The 15,730-nt window shown below is 29.7% G+C and overlaps 2 protein-coding genes across 2 annotated transcripts; one reads left to right on the top strand and one right to left on the bottom strand.

Annotated features, from left to right (window-relative positions):
• Positions 1–143: 143 nt before the first annotated feature.
• On the bottom strand, positions 144–1,736 carry LOC115881844 (60S ribosomal protein L7). The gene is made up of 4 exons (XM_030899537.1): positions 1,654–1,736; positions 1,143–1,433; positions 565–910; positions 144–295 (listed from the first exon to the last, which is right to left on the bottom strand). The coding sequence occupies exons 1-4, from the start codon at positions 1,662–1,664 to the stop codon at positions 185–187; spliced, it is 759 nt and encodes a 252-aa protein (XP_030755397.1). The 5' UTR covers positions 1,665–1,736; the 3' UTR covers positions 144–184.
• Positions 1,737–2,134: 398 nt separating this feature from the next.
• LOC115881831 lies at positions 2,135–10,936 on the top strand. Its single transcript, XM_030899517.1, has 12 exons — positions 2,135–2,338; positions 2,423–2,673; positions 2,740–3,087; positions 3,147–4,050; positions 4,107–4,285; positions 4,342–4,572; positions 4,860–5,502; positions 5,556–5,794; positions 5,847–6,287; positions 9,957–10,181; positions 10,238–10,627; positions 10,682–10,936. Exons 1-12 carry the CDS (start codon positions 2,323–2,325, stop codon positions 10,835–10,837), a joined length of 4,023 nt encoding a protein of 1,340 aa, XP_030755377.1. The 5' UTR covers positions 2,135–2,322; the 3' UTR covers positions 10,838–10,936.
• The last annotated feature ends 4,794 nt before the right edge of the window (positions 10,937–15,730 follow it).

Genomic DNA, 15,730 nt, shown 5'->3' with positions numbered 1-15,730 from the left:
TCCCTCTCCTATAACCATGCTATTTTGAATCTAATGATTATAATAAATTAACCAATATTAAACCAAGCAATATTTGTTTATGGGCATTATAAAAGTATTAATTAATGTTTAGAGCTAAATAAAACACTTGAAATAAAACAACATTCTGTTTTCTATAATTTATTAGAAATAACTTTTAAGTGGCTTAAACCATTCTTCTGAGAAGTTCATTAATTTTATCTTCTCTGTTACCAAAATCACCACCTTCGACATAGTGATTAGTTTTCTTACGCCATCCACCTGTTGGTGTGTTGAGCTGTAAATAAAAAATTACTTGTGTAGAAATTACCTTTACCACTGGAAAATTTAATAATAGTTTTAAATTTACACATTAAATATTTATATGATCAGATATACATTCCTTTTAATATTATAAGTTAAAAAAAATCATACATATACAAAAAAATACATATTTTTTAAATAAATATGCAAAAACTTAGTATATAACAATTGTACTATACATCCTATGGAAAAACCTTACCTTACACATTAAAACAAGTGTTTAGATTTAATTAAATTGCTTACCTTAAATGGCCATAAAAAGTGCGAGGCATATTTGAAACTAGGTCCAACAGTAAAGAGTTCATGGATCAAATCTTCAACACAAATAATTCCAGATTTACTCAACCTGTCTTCAATGATCTGATTACTGGTGATAGGAATACGCTGTCCATTAACTTTGGCAAATCCTCTCTTATATATAAGCTCTCTTACAGATTTCAGATTAGGATATCCCCAGGTAATGTATGGTTCACAAATCCTCAACATATTGATGGTGGCTTTATTTAGTTTAACAAATACTCCATTATTGATTTGGAGTAAGCGGAACAATTGCAAAACCTTCCTGATTTTAGGGGAAACTTTGTTTATACTAAAAAAAAAAATTGATAACACAATGCACTTACAATAAATATGACAATTTAGTTTTGAATATATTGTTAGCTTTCTTTACAATGCTTCAGTTATAAATTAAACATAAGCATGAACAAAAAACTAATTATCTAAGATGACATGGAAAGTGGAATTTCATGGATACAAAGACCACCATTGAACTCATCTACGTATTAACATTGAAATAATACTACATTTAAATAGTAACTTACCCTTTAATACGAATCACAAATGCCAATTTTGCTTGTGCAGGTACATAGAAGTTTCCTCTAGTTTTAGCTTGGCGAACAAGCCTGATTTCATCGCGTTCTTTCAACCTGTATTCCTTAACATATTGTTCGGCTCTTTTGAAGATCTCTTTACGTTTCTTGATCTGATCAGACTTCTTTTTAATTTCAGACTGTAATCTTTGGGCCCGGGATGCCGCCCTCCTCTTACGGTGTTTTAAAACCGATTCGGGAACTGCGGGCAGTCCTTTAACAGTTTTCGTTTTCTTTTCTATACTAAAAGAAAAAAATGTAAATTATATAGGATTCGAGACCAACACTAAACATGACTTCATAAACAATGGTTTTTCGTAACTATCCATAAGCAGATTGAATAAAAATATAAAATGATCTAAAAAGATCGTTACACAGTGGTAACATTTTAATAGGAAATATTATTTAGTATATTTTATAATAAAAGATGATTTTAGATATCGAAATTCTAATAAAAACTTACGTCGGCGCCATTGCACACAACAAAAAGGAAGAAACCACAGAATATACTGAAGAAACGTCAGGATTGTCAAATGTCAATGGAAAAAGTTTTATGTCAAAAAATAGATAACTGACCATAGAGAACCAAAGTAAGTCGGTAGCAAAGACATATAAATCGTTATCATATAATTTTTAATATATGATTTTCTAAATCAAGCTACTGAAATGATATCGTATTAATTTATTATGCTTTGAGACTTTTGCGAGAATAAAATGTTATTACATAATACATATTATCCTTGTTTATATAAAAATATATACACAAGGCTATTATTTATAATAGGTATTTAAAACACTTCCCACATACTACTTGTTAACGACCGGTACTTATCTCTTATTTGAGGTACATTTGAACTATTAGTAATTTTGAACTACCAATTAAAATTTTGTTTGACACATCCCTGATAAATACATAACCTCACTAAATTTAGTATTTTTATGTATTTTTTAAAATATTAAAAATTTTATTTAAAACAATTTTAAAGAAAAATAATTTATCTAAAGAAAGTATGGCATATACAACAATAAATTAATATGGAAAGGACAATATTTTAGCGGCTTTTAGGGGCATTTTTAACATATATACACGTGCCTGAAATATTGAGTGTTTAAAAAAATAATTTGATTTAACATGGTTCTATCAGAAGGTAAATACTTATATAATATAGAACTTGGAATGTAAATATTATATTAATCTAAGTATTTTAAATAAGATAGATTTATGTCTTCAGATCTTTTAAACACATTGAGTGATTCTTCTGAACCAATCGCCAAACGTATGAGAATAGCAGACAAAGCATTTAAATCTTATCAAGTACCAATACTACACAAAGAAACCAAACTTATAAAATGGGCTTTTAATAATATAAGTACATCTGATACTGATATTTGGATACTTCTTCAAACATGGTTGTCTTCAGATCAATTTAGGGACCTGGTACAAAATGATATATACTATGATGATATTGTAGAAATATCAGATGTAAGCTAATCTACAGAAATGATAATTATTTTTTTATGGTTTTATTATTTAATATTATTTTTTTAGGTCTTCTTACATAAGTTAGAACTGTCTGAATCTAAAGATCCTCTTTTAAGAAAATTAATTAAAGATGCAGCCTTATCATTAATTAACCATAGAATATTTAAGCAGTTCTTCAAATACAATTTAAAAACGTATTTCAAATTTTTATCCAAAGTTGCTGGAAATATTAATTGCCCTCTTCAGTTTATTGAATTTATTAGGAGCCCAACTTTGTTTCCAAAGAACTTTATTAGCGAGGAAAAATTTGGAAAGTATTTTTTAGAATATTTCCTTCCAGCTTGTGCGAGTTATGCTGTACAGTTTAAGGAGCACATAGTTTTGTTTGAGGAAATCAGTAAAGTGGTACAGAAGGTAGGCTTAAAATTGATATTAATATTTAAAAGATTTCTTTAACTGTTATTGTATTTTAGTGTATATTTAATGAAAATGTTAAAAAGGTAGATAGTTTATTCAGTCAGTATATAGAAGGACAAGACATTGAGAAAGGCTCACTTCTTCATAATATTCTTAAACATCTAATGTCTGTTTACAGCCAGAATAAAAGCTTATTAAATGTACATTTTAATTTAATCATATATAGCTTTTGCGAGTCATATAGTGATTTTAATTTAATTTACAAGTTTGCTCTATTTTTATTTAATTTTCTAAATTTTAATTTATCATCTGATTTCAACATAAATTCTACTAAATTTGTCGCTCTAGTTTCTCTCTCACAATCTCTAGAGTTGCTGTTGATATTATTAGATGTTATTAGCAAAAAAAGTTTTACTGATATTGCAATTTGTAAAATTTCTTTTACTTCTTTTCTGAGAAAAGTATTTAAGTCATTAATTGTTTTAAAAATTCCAACATTAACTGTATATGAAATATTTTTGAGAATAATTACAATAAATCCATTGGTTATTGAACCACTAATAAATGAAATAGTAATTTTCTTCATGCTAGCAAATAATGAACAGAACGTTGAAATATATGAAAAAGCAGTAAGTAGTGTATTTGAAATATTTTCAAAACTACATAGAATTGAGAATTTTATTGCTAAAGTTATACAAGCATTTAAAGGTTCTTTAATTAACAAACACAAATATCTGGATAATATTGAAAATGTATATCTGTTCAATGGGAAACATGATATTCTAGTACCAAAAAATACTAATGTTACTGTTAGTAGTATTTTTTCCAAAAATATTCTTCAGTCTTTTACAAACTGCATAAGTGGTTTAGCCAGTTGGCAAATAATAAATTTAGTGAAAACCTTTATATTTCATTTGAATTCTTCTGTTACTGAATATTTAAATGAATCTTATGAAACTGGTAAGTTTTAGTAAATTTATTAGCGTTTAATTATTTTATAAATTTTATTTTAATAGATTCCCTCAAGCTCATTTTTATTGAAATTCTTGGGATTTTAATCTGCCAATTACTCCAAAGTGTTAAGATGGCTGATCATACTATTCCACAGAACGTTGTTATTAAATTTGTTAATGGTTTGGAGGAGTTAAAAAATATTTTAAAAATATTTGGCAATAGCTTGATAAAACAGGAGCATGTAAGATATTATTATGGCACAAATAATTATTATCAACTTTTCTTCGTATTTTTTAGAATCATATTACTATGCGTACATTTTTAAATATTGCATATGTTTGGGCTGAAATTTATATGACATTAACTTATTATTCCATTAATAATGAGGTGAAAATGGTTACATTAATGGATAATACCTACACAGCTTGTAATTTATTGTATTTGCACTCTTATTTAGATGTACTACAATGGCAATTAATATCTCAGAGGATAAGTAATTTTGGTGAATATCCTTGCAAAAGATTATTGGTAAGTTATATTAACGTTTATTTCGATCATATGTTATTATACTATAATAACATATGATCGAAAAATATTACTATAATTACTATTATTATTATATTACTATAATTACTATAATAACATATGATCGAAAAAAACGCCGTCCAGGTGCCTTCGAAATGTGAAATATTTTTTTTTAAATTACAACTATTTTCACAAATTTTAACATTAGAAAGTCTGTGCAACTATTAACCTCAGGTCTAGCTGCACAAAAAACCTTCTTTGGTAACTTTGGTAACTTTTTGATATTGCAGCAAAAACTTTTTATTCAAAAATACAGAGCAATGTTACTGTTTGAAAAGGATATCAACGAAGACATTGTATTAAACATAGTGAAAAGGATACAAAATAATTTAGAAGATACATGGAAGGATTTATTATTGGATAAATTTGCAGTTAACGTTATTTTGCCAAAAATGGATGTAAATGCTCTTGTATTTGTAGCAGAACATTTAATTGAAGACAAGGCTTTGCTTGAGCTGCATCATATTCAGGAATCAATAACAATTGCTAATTCCGTCGCTTATGTGATAATGACTAAAATAAGTAAATTGACTAAAACTAAAAGAAAACATGATCAAGAGTCCAATAAATCACTAAGCGCAAAATTATTTTCTGCTATTTCAAAAGACATATTCTTAAAAAATAATACGGAGAGCAAACTTGAGGTAATACAAGAAATCAAAGAAGTTCTTGAAAATGGCAATACAATTGAATTTGATATTGCAAAAAAAGAAACAAAGATTTTAAGTTATTTAAAAATTTTACAACTGATTCCAATAATTTACAGTAATGTAAATAATCAAAAACTAGTATTTCTCTATTTATATGCTCTCCACAATGATTTATTGTCTGGTACCGAAGAATTAAACACTCTTTGCGAAAATATTATGATAGGTAAAAACAATTTTTTGTTGTAATTATTATTTTAAATTTTATTTATATTCCAGGCATGCTTCAAGCTTATAGGTTTCAGATAACAGATCTTCTTGATAGTAATACCTTATGTATCAATATTTTAGAACACTTTAAAAGACACAATAATATATTTTCACTTGTAATTGATAATCTTTTTAAAAGTGCAGAATCTATAAAAAGTTTTGAACCTACTGTTTTATGTCTAATAAAAAAATTGGAATCACAAAAATATCTAAGTGCAAGTTTTACAGTAATACAAGCTGCAAACAGAGTAGGTACATTACTTAGCTTATTGTGATTTTATTAATTCCTGGATATTACAGATAAAGAAATCTAGGATGGACCTTGCAACAAAAGAAGTGGTAAATGATTATAAAGATAAGATTTTCAGTAAAATGGTTAAATTGGCTTGTAAGTCAGATAACCTTATAGAAGCCTATAGCGCATGTTTAAAACATTACCTATCAACAGAAAAGGATGCTAAAATATTAGAAAAATTAACAGAAAAGTTGCCAACTTATATAAATTATTCCCTTGAAAATATCTCTAATGAAAATAAAAGAGGTTGTGTGATACTCTTTACAGCAATTCTGCACAACAAACAGAAATTAAATAGTGTAGATGATGATATAGTTTTGAAAGTATGGAATGCTTGTAAAACAGTAGATGTCGGTGATGAATATTCACATTTGATTAACTTAATTGTTACTTTAATACCAAATGAAAGTTTTGAGATTATTCTGAAGGATTTACTTGAACTTACTGTAAGTATGAAGATAAAGGCATTTGTCGTATAATAATATTAGTCTTTTTTGTCTTACTTATTCTTGAATTAATTTAATATTAAGAATAATAGGTAATATTAAGAATAATAACTACAGTATATTTGACAGTAACACAATATCTGTTACTGTTATTTTCATTTACTATTACTACTACTACTATTTACCGTCATTTCCAAGGTTATTAAAAGATAAGGTTGTCTCGTAACTCGATCCACCATTATTGGAAACGTCATCAACTACGTCACAGGTATGCTGCCAATCATAGATAAAAAAAGGAGATGAAAACTAGTGTTGGGAAAAATCGGATGATTTCAATCTTCGAGGATTCCAATAATCGGATGATCATCCGAGGAATCCTCCGTCATCAAAAAATTTTTCTGTATATCTCGGTCGAAACATGAATTAATAACCACCGTTGGGTGTGAGTGATTTTGCTTTCTGTTTTTAACACACTGTTGCCATGTACTTGAATGACTTAAATAATATTGTTATACAAATAAATACTAATTATTTTAAACACTTTTTTAATAATTTTTAATATGTTCGTGTATAATTTCACGTGGGAAATAAAATTTTCATAGGTTTTGCTTTAAATTGTGCTGATTTTGTTTCTTTAACTTCGACTTTGAGGCTAATCTGGCAACCTTTCGCACACTTTCAGGCCAAATGAAACCAAGTAATTCTAGGAAATACGTGCGGATTTTTAAAAAGGGCTCGTTATTTATTGTTTATTTGTCGGCGGTCGGTTTGGTTTGAGGTGATTGAGATAAAAAATATATTTTGTTTTACTTTTTAATAGCGTACTTTCACCGAAAATAATCTGTAGTACCTAATAAATTGAAATAGTATTGTGTTATTGTGCATATTTTAAGTTTTTATGCGACATAATATGCAGTTTTAAAATTGAATTTACCTTAGAGTAAGGAATTTACCAACTGTATTGTTTGGGCACAGCTTAACTAATAATCAAAAAAAAATTGTTAATGATGATTGTTTCGGATTTTCAACCTCTTTCTCTTGTGAACCCTCATAATAGAAAAATATTAACTAATAAAATTTTACTTTAGGCCGAGTTTAAGGCTTCTGGCCGAGTCAGCTGTCACTTTAAAAATTGTTTGAAAAAAAAATGAAATAAAATATACAGCAATATTGTTATTGTTCTTGTTGGCAAATTCCGCAAATCATTCACTTTATATCTACATTCCATCACACTAAATTTCGATTATACTTTCATCAGAATATAGTATCCCAACGTACAACTACAAGCAAAGGTTTTTTACAAATTAATCTAAAAAACAAATAAATTACATTTAGTTACAAAAACTATAAATCTTAAAATATAAAGTATGGAGAAAAAATCTTTATAATTAATATATCCCATCTAAACAAGAAACAAGAATGAATAATGTATTTCTGTTCAAAAATGCAGGTTACTACTCTGAAAACCGACTATTATTGCGAGCGATATGCGAGCAAATGATTAAACGGTTATCCTCTGTCCTCTATATAAAAGGTTTCAGCATAAATCGTAAATCGCCTGTATCGTCGCGAGCAGCGAGGACGGTACCCGGTACACCACCCCGATGTTAGTTGCGTGCCGAGTAATCCTCGAGGATCGACAAAAATACTCGAGACATACCGAGGATATAATTACTCGGATGACCGAGTATTTTTCACTCGAGTGATCCCATCACTAATGAAAACTGCCGATAGTCCGACAGTACAATTTCGAATCGATATTCATTGTGTATGGCGTCCATAGTTTTCAGTTGTTTGATGTTTGTTTTCTTTATTACATTGCCCATTTATCTCTTTGTCCGTTGCATTTTATTTTTTTATTACTTTATGGGATTTTATACGTTATGTAGCATATCTGTGACGTAGTTGCCGCTTCGCTCCATTTTTAAGTTTTAGTTTGAGAATGAGTAAAGAATTTAAAGTCTGTGCACCGACAGAAGGGCCGATTTTGACAGAATACAGAACTTGATCAAATTCTGCTGAGCAAAAACTATATATAGTCTAAGAGCTGGTTACATAAAAAACCTTATCATCGTTACATGGCTAATTTTTCTTGCGAAGTCTCCTTATGTGTAGGCATTATGAAATAGTCATGTCTGCCAGCGCGATCCCGGGGCTTAAAGCGGGGGCGGCCAATCGAATGGGTGAAATTTTGATACTAAAAATATTATAAGGTACACGAGTTATAATTGCGAAAATAGCTTTTATTTATTATTAAGGAACGTGAAAAATTGTTGGCAGACATTTTTCTTGTCGCTAAAATGCCGGCAGACAACGCGAAAGGACACCGGCATGAAATTTTGAAAAAAAAAAATATGGCTCACATGCATGCCGATTTGTGGAGTGTCATATTTATTCATTTTAAAAGCCGTATGCAGAAGGGCAGACAAACAGATCGTGGCTAAATCAGCGGCAGACAGTTATCAAAAGCGCAATATTACTCTAGCGCTTTAAGGGAACGCTACCCGCCTTGAAAATCGTGCATTTTTCAAAAATGTTCCTTTATATTTTAGAAAACTTTGTACAACTGCCTGTTCACCGCAAATTTACCCACGGTATAATTTTTTAATCTACCGTGCTTAGGCTTTACTTTATGGTTACGACCTTGTTACGACACTAAAAGAATGGATTCAAATACAGAACAGGTGACTCATAAATCTTTCTAAATGGATTCAAATACAAAACAGGTGACTCATAAATCTTTCTAAAAATGTCTTTTTAAATTTTCAAACTTGAATGGTTATTTTGAACTCATTTGAAAAACGGTAAAGAGAAAATATATTTCTTTTGTCGAGATACCAGCCTTGAACATATTTGCACTTATCCAAGACTCACCCTGTAGAGTGATATCGCGCTTTTGATAACTGTCTACAGCTGATTGAGCCACGATTTTTTTCACCTGCCCTTTTGCATACGGCTTTTTAAGTAAATAAATCTGACATTCCGCCAATCGGCATGCATGTATGCGATCATTTTTTTTTTGTTAAAATTTCATGCCTCTTTCGCGTTGTCTGCCTGCATTTTAGCCACGAGAAAAATGTTTGCTAACAATTTTCCACGTTTTTTAATAATAAATAAAAGCAATTTGGCAGCTTTGGCAATTATAACTCGTGTACCTTATAATATTTTAGTGTCAAAATTTCACCCTCGATTGGCCGCTTCCGCTTTAAGCCCCGGGATCGCGCTGGCAGACATGACTATTTCATAATGGCTACACATGAGGAGAGTTCACAAGAAAAATTAGCCATGTAACGATGATAAGGTTTTTTATGTAGCCAGCTCTCGGTCTAATAGTTGTCTATTTACAAAACTACACATTTATTGAGAAATTAAGTTTAAACCACTTTATGTATAAAAATATTTTTAAATGTATGTTATGTATTAATGTATGTTATGCATATTTTATAGTGACCACATGTACCTATAATTTAAGATTTTTAGAATTCATACATTTAAGTAATTTTATGCCGTATGATCGAAAAAAAAAGGTGTCAGCGATGGCTATAAAATGAAGATCGCTGTCATTAATTTATATGGAAATGTCATCGATCGGTATTTCCCAGCCAATCTTTTGGACGCCATCTATTTTCGTTCATACGGTATCTATAGTAAAACAATCACTATTTTCAGGAACATAACATTAATGACAAAAATTATAAATTACTTTCAAGACAACTGAGGATTTGGGAATCTATTTTAACCTGTAACATTAATCCAGTTAAAATGAAAATATGGCAAGAAATTTTGGAAAAGCTGATTCAAAAACTTTTGAATTTATTGAGATCAAATAAAGTGGATACCGAATGTGTTAAAGACATCATACATTTAGAAGAAAATATTATTTATACGCAACATGTAAGGTTATTTTTCAAAATTTATTTTTTATTTATATATTTTTTTTAATATTTTAGTGTATGTTATCTCCGACTCTTGTAGACTTATTTTTAATAAACGCTACAATTTTAAACACTTCGGAAAATTATAATTTTGAAATAATCTTTACCAGTTCTATTTCATTATTGGAGAAATTATTAAAACATCGAAATGCAATGATAATGGATAGATTACCACCGTTTTTACAACAATATAGAATTATTTTAAAAGTGTTATGCGATAAAAGCAATTCCGATCAGAGTGAAACTTCTTTAGATATTAAAAAAGCTTCAGACTGTGCTCATAAATTGGAGAAATTGACTAAGAATTTAGTCGCTTGCAAGAAAGATATGAGCAGGATAGCTGTGTTTTTAATTGCAGATATTTTAGAGAGATATGAACAAATAAATCTTTATCCAAATGTTAAGGTGAGTATTTTGATTGTCAGGTTTAAATGTATTAAAAAATATATTTTTTTGTAGCTTCACTTGAACAACTGTGTATACAGTTTGGTATCTTTAACCGACCATCATGCTGTGTCTTATCTTATGAGGACCTTATCAAACGCTTCGACGGAAATGTTTAAAATTTTATATGAACATTATAAAAAATATTATATGTTTACTGGAAAAGTCTAAATCTTACTTTTTTGAGAGAAGAAGATATACGCTTTATTTTATATACCTTGATCGAATGTACAGATATTTGCATTTGTCGAAATTATAGATACTAATTTATAATATTTGTGTTTTATTTTGAGTGTTAAGTACAACACTTAGTACTAGTTTGCAATCGTGTTGATAATCAGTTACCAAGCAGCGTTAAGTATAATTATTTGTGTTTATTTGTGATTATTACAAATTATATATTCGCTGTCATAAGAAAAAAATTAGTAACTTTGTTTTTATATAGGCGATTGTTATAATTATAATCTCATGAAGGACACATATTTTTATGCTTATATAATTTTTTATTAGTGATAATTTTTTAAGGCGTTTAGAACATAGGTTTATGACGGTAATAAAAAATTATTAGCAGTTATTCACGGTATGCTACCTGTGATACTAGAGTGGTCGCATTTAAAGAAGTTAGGAGCTTCATCAATATTTTGTCGATGAACACCTTCTCGGCATTAGACAGTGTCGTACGAAATAATTTGAAATATTTTATAGCGAGATGTATAGATATTATTATTTAGAACCCCGAAATTAGTGGGTTCAATTATACTTTATATTTAAGAGTTTACAATCATTCACAATGTCCAAAAGATCCAATTAAAATTAATAGAATATCCTAGTAACAGCTTGCAGCGTTAAGCTTGATTTTCATGCATCCGTTATCCGACGATACGATGATACGATATTAATTTTATTGGTTGAATTTTAAGACTTTGATTGGTTAGAAACGGTTAACCAATCGAAGCCTTTAAATTCAGCCAATAAAATTAATATCGTATCGTCGGACAACGGATGCATGAAAATCAAGCTTTAGTTGTATCCATATACAGGGTCCGGCAATAGTGCGTCGGGCATCTGTAGCTCCTAGAATAAAAAACTTGAGAATTTTGTATAAGTGCAAACCTAAAGTATGTACCAAGCTCAGAGCCCCGAAATTAGTGGGTTTAATTATACTTTATACTTAAGAGTTTACAATCATTCACAATGTCCAAAGAATTCAATTAAAATTAATAGAATAACCTAGCAACAGCTTGCAGTGTCAAGCTTGATTTTCATGCATCCGTTATCCGACGATACGACGATACGATATTAATTTTATTGGTTGAATTTGATTTAGTTGTATCCATATACAGGGTCCGGCAATAGTGCGTTGGGCATCTGTAGCTCTTAGAATAAAAAACTTGAGAATTTTGTAGAAGTGCAAATCTAAAGTATGTACCAAGATGTATTTCAGGAAAATATTTTAACTTCTATACGGTGGCTCAAAAAAGTGTGAGTGGATCTGGATGATTTTTTTTAAATGGAACACCCTGTATATTATTGCATTTTTGGTTTCATTTCAGATCACGTTACATAATCCTAAGATATGAGTAAATATATTTCGATAGTTTTAGTTTTCAGAGATATTAAAAAATAAATCAAAAATATACATTTTTTGCAGCCCTTCTTAAAAAAATATTAAAAATACAAGAACTGTTCTGAAATCAAGACTATATTAGGTATTTACTTTAGATGGTCTGTTCTTACTTTGCTTTAAATATGATAATCGTAAATCACACAGGATGTTCAATATTCTACGCCAAACTTTCTAAAATATAAAATATTTTTTCTATGTTTTTTTAAATGGAACACTCTGTATATTATTTCTATATTTTTGATGTAGAGCTAAAAAATGAACATTTTTTCTTTAAAACTATTTCATAATTTTTAATAGTTTTATCTGTAAAACGGAGGCAAGGATCTGTAAAACACGCAGTATTATTTCATATGGCGCTTGCAATGGTAAAATACGGGAGAAAAGTCATTGGGTGGCTTTGATAAAAATTTACTGTGGAAAATGCCATATGAAATATAAAACCGCGAATATCTGCAAAACTGTTAAAAATTTTAAAATGCTCTAAATACAAAAAATATTCATTTTTTTATTCTCCATCTATTGAAAAAATAATGTATAGGGTGTTCCATTTAAAAAAACGAAGAAAAATTATTTTATATTTTAGAACGTTTAGCGTAGAATTCTGAACTTCCTATAAGATTTACGATTTCCATATTTATAGTAAAGTTAGTACAGACCATCTAAAGTAAATACCTATTATAGTTTTGATTTCAGGATAGTTCTTGTATTATTAATAATTTTTTTAGGAAAGGCTGAAAAATATAAAATTTTTATTTATTTTTTTTATTATTATTATTATATCTTAGGACTATGTAAAGTGATCTGAAAGGAAGCCAAAAATGCAATAATATACAGGGTGTTCCATTTAAAAAAATCATTCCGATCTACTCACACTTTTTTGAGCCACCCTATAGAAGTATATTTTCCTGCAATACATCCTCGTACATACTTTGGGTTTACACTTAAACAAAATTGTCAAGTTTTTTTTTAGTCGGGCATTTGTAGCTCCTAGAATAGAGCTACAAATGCCCGACGCACTATTGCCGAACCCTGCAGAGAAAGCGTAATAATTAGCAAATAAAATAAACTTTTTTTCCTAACCACAATTTCTCTTTACGGAGAATAATGATATAAATGTAATTGGCGAATTCTGCGACCAACGCATAAAACACTTATTTTCTCTAATTCGGCCAGCTAAGGCATATCGAAGACGGTGTGGAACTGAAAGCAACAGTGTTGCCATATTAAAATGTGTAAGATCTGTAATACGTTTGACGATAATATGTTTTTGTATTGAAAATTTATTCGTGTTAAACATAGAATAAACAACAAAAATAAAAATTGTTTTATATATAGGTACTGAATGTGTCGTATGATCGAAAAAAGTCGTTTAGCTTGGAAATGACGATTATTGAAATTTATCATAATATTTTACATATGAGATAACAGCGATCTCCATTTCCAAGCCAACTCTGACGCCGTTCTTTGTTTAATCATATGATATATTAAATTGTTTAATGATAAAAAATCCTTATTATTAACGTGCTGTACCCAAAATCTATAATTGTACGGATTTATCAGTAGTTCTGGCAACACTGTCTCCGGAAACCATTCACTTTGTCGACTGAAAGCAGAACTACGGTACAGTGTTCTTTATCCGCTGTGTTGTAAACGACTATCAGCGCGCAGCGGCGCAGAGCTAAACTAAATCTCAGACAGGCTGACGGTAACGCCAGCTACATCTCGGACAGGTTTTGTGCCACCAAATCGCCCATAACGTTGTGCATTTTATTTCTTCAATCAACGGTTATAGATTTGTTAACTTTTTCTACTTATAGGAAATTACAACCACTCATTTTGACGTTCTGAATGCTTACATTGATACCAGAGAAACAAACTTCTACGTTAATTGACACCACTAATTGATTCTTGACATTTTTCAAACATTAGACAATTTTTTTAATTGTTATATTTTTATCATTTTTGATTGTTGTAAAAACAATCTTCAGATTAGCACGAGGTTTCTAACAGGACACTGTCTCCTCAATGAACACCTCAGTAGGCTGAAGCTGAGAAACAACGGCGAATGCAGATTCTGTGGGGAAAATGGGGAAGCACCAGAACACCTTATCGCTGAGTACGCCGAGACGACGACCATTCGTGCCATGAACTTTGGTACGGCTGATCGGGCTGATGTCGAGGATGAAGAGCTCACCTGTAAGGTCGCGGAGATTAACTCCCCTCAGAAATGTAACATATAATGATTGAAATGTACATATTAAGATTTTGTAATTTTTAAATATTTCATAATATACCCTCAGATGCAAAAAACGCAACTGAGAAATTTTTGGACAAATTTAAAGTGTTATATTTTTATTATTTTTAGCCCTATTTTCATGATTTTTTTTAGCAAACCGTATATAATTATATCAACTTGAATTCGTAAACTCAGTTTTGTAGAAACTTTAGTAATTGGCATATTATACAGGGTTAATCAAGGGGTTGTTTTTTCATCCTAACTTTAAAACACCCTGTGGAATAATTTCGTGTGTAAATTTTCTTAAAATATAATTTTACAGTAAGAACTATGAGCATAAGTCTCCTGAGCATTTTGTTTTTTGGATGATGTCAATACATGCTTTGGTTAATTTTTAAGGGCGAAATGAACTGATCACGGTCAATTTACAATTTTTTCAATTATGATTATTTTTGATGTAATTTTTTAATAGGACAAGATGGTTTTGGTGACTATTGTTACGCTGCGACTGTTACGACTTCATGTTACGCTGCATCGGGTACTCTATACTAAATTAAAAAAAAGTTAAAGAATAACAATACAGTCCTGGTTTTAATAAACATTAATAACGATAACAGAACTAACGATATTAAAAAAAACATCTGCAATGCTGAAGTATACAAACAGAAAGAAAATTGTAAAAAATACCCTAATACATTTATTGCCTCCCTTGGCTGCTATGACTGCCTCTATACGTCTGTTCATACTCTCATTGAGACTGCATATATATACAATGTGACCCACTCAAGACCGGGCACCCTCCATAAAATCTGTGTTTATAGTCCGATTTTGATGATTTTTTTTTCAAATATAAAGTTTCAAAAAATGTACTTTAGGGCTCAATGTCATGTTATTTCACAAAAAACAAGGCCTACTTAATAAAGTTTTGTGGTGAAAAATTTGCAAAAATCATATTAGCGATTTTTTCAAAAAATTTGAGTACACCCTACATTCGGCATCCCCAAAACAGTTCTGTACCAAATTTCGTTTAAAAATATTAATTACTAATAATTCTGCAGTTAAATTAAATAATTCCCTATTTTTGCCAATTTAACGATGAATTATCAAGTAACCCTTGAAAAAAACAATCCACTCAGTGTTTAAAGTCATAAACCAGTCATAAACCAGTGAGTTTTATGTACGGTGGTAGTATATAGTTCAC

Source organism: Sitophilus oryzae, unplaced genomic scaffold (genome assembly GCF_002938485.1).
Source record: "Sitophilus oryzae breed Bouriz unplaced genomic scaffold, Soryzae_2.0 scaffold_1743_pilon_pilon, whole genome shotgun sequence".
Lineage (NCBI taxonomy): Eukaryota > Metazoa > Arthropoda > Insecta > Coleoptera > Curculionidae > Sitophilus > Sitophilus oryzae.
This window is presented reverse-complemented; position numbering and strand designations above follow the sequence as displayed.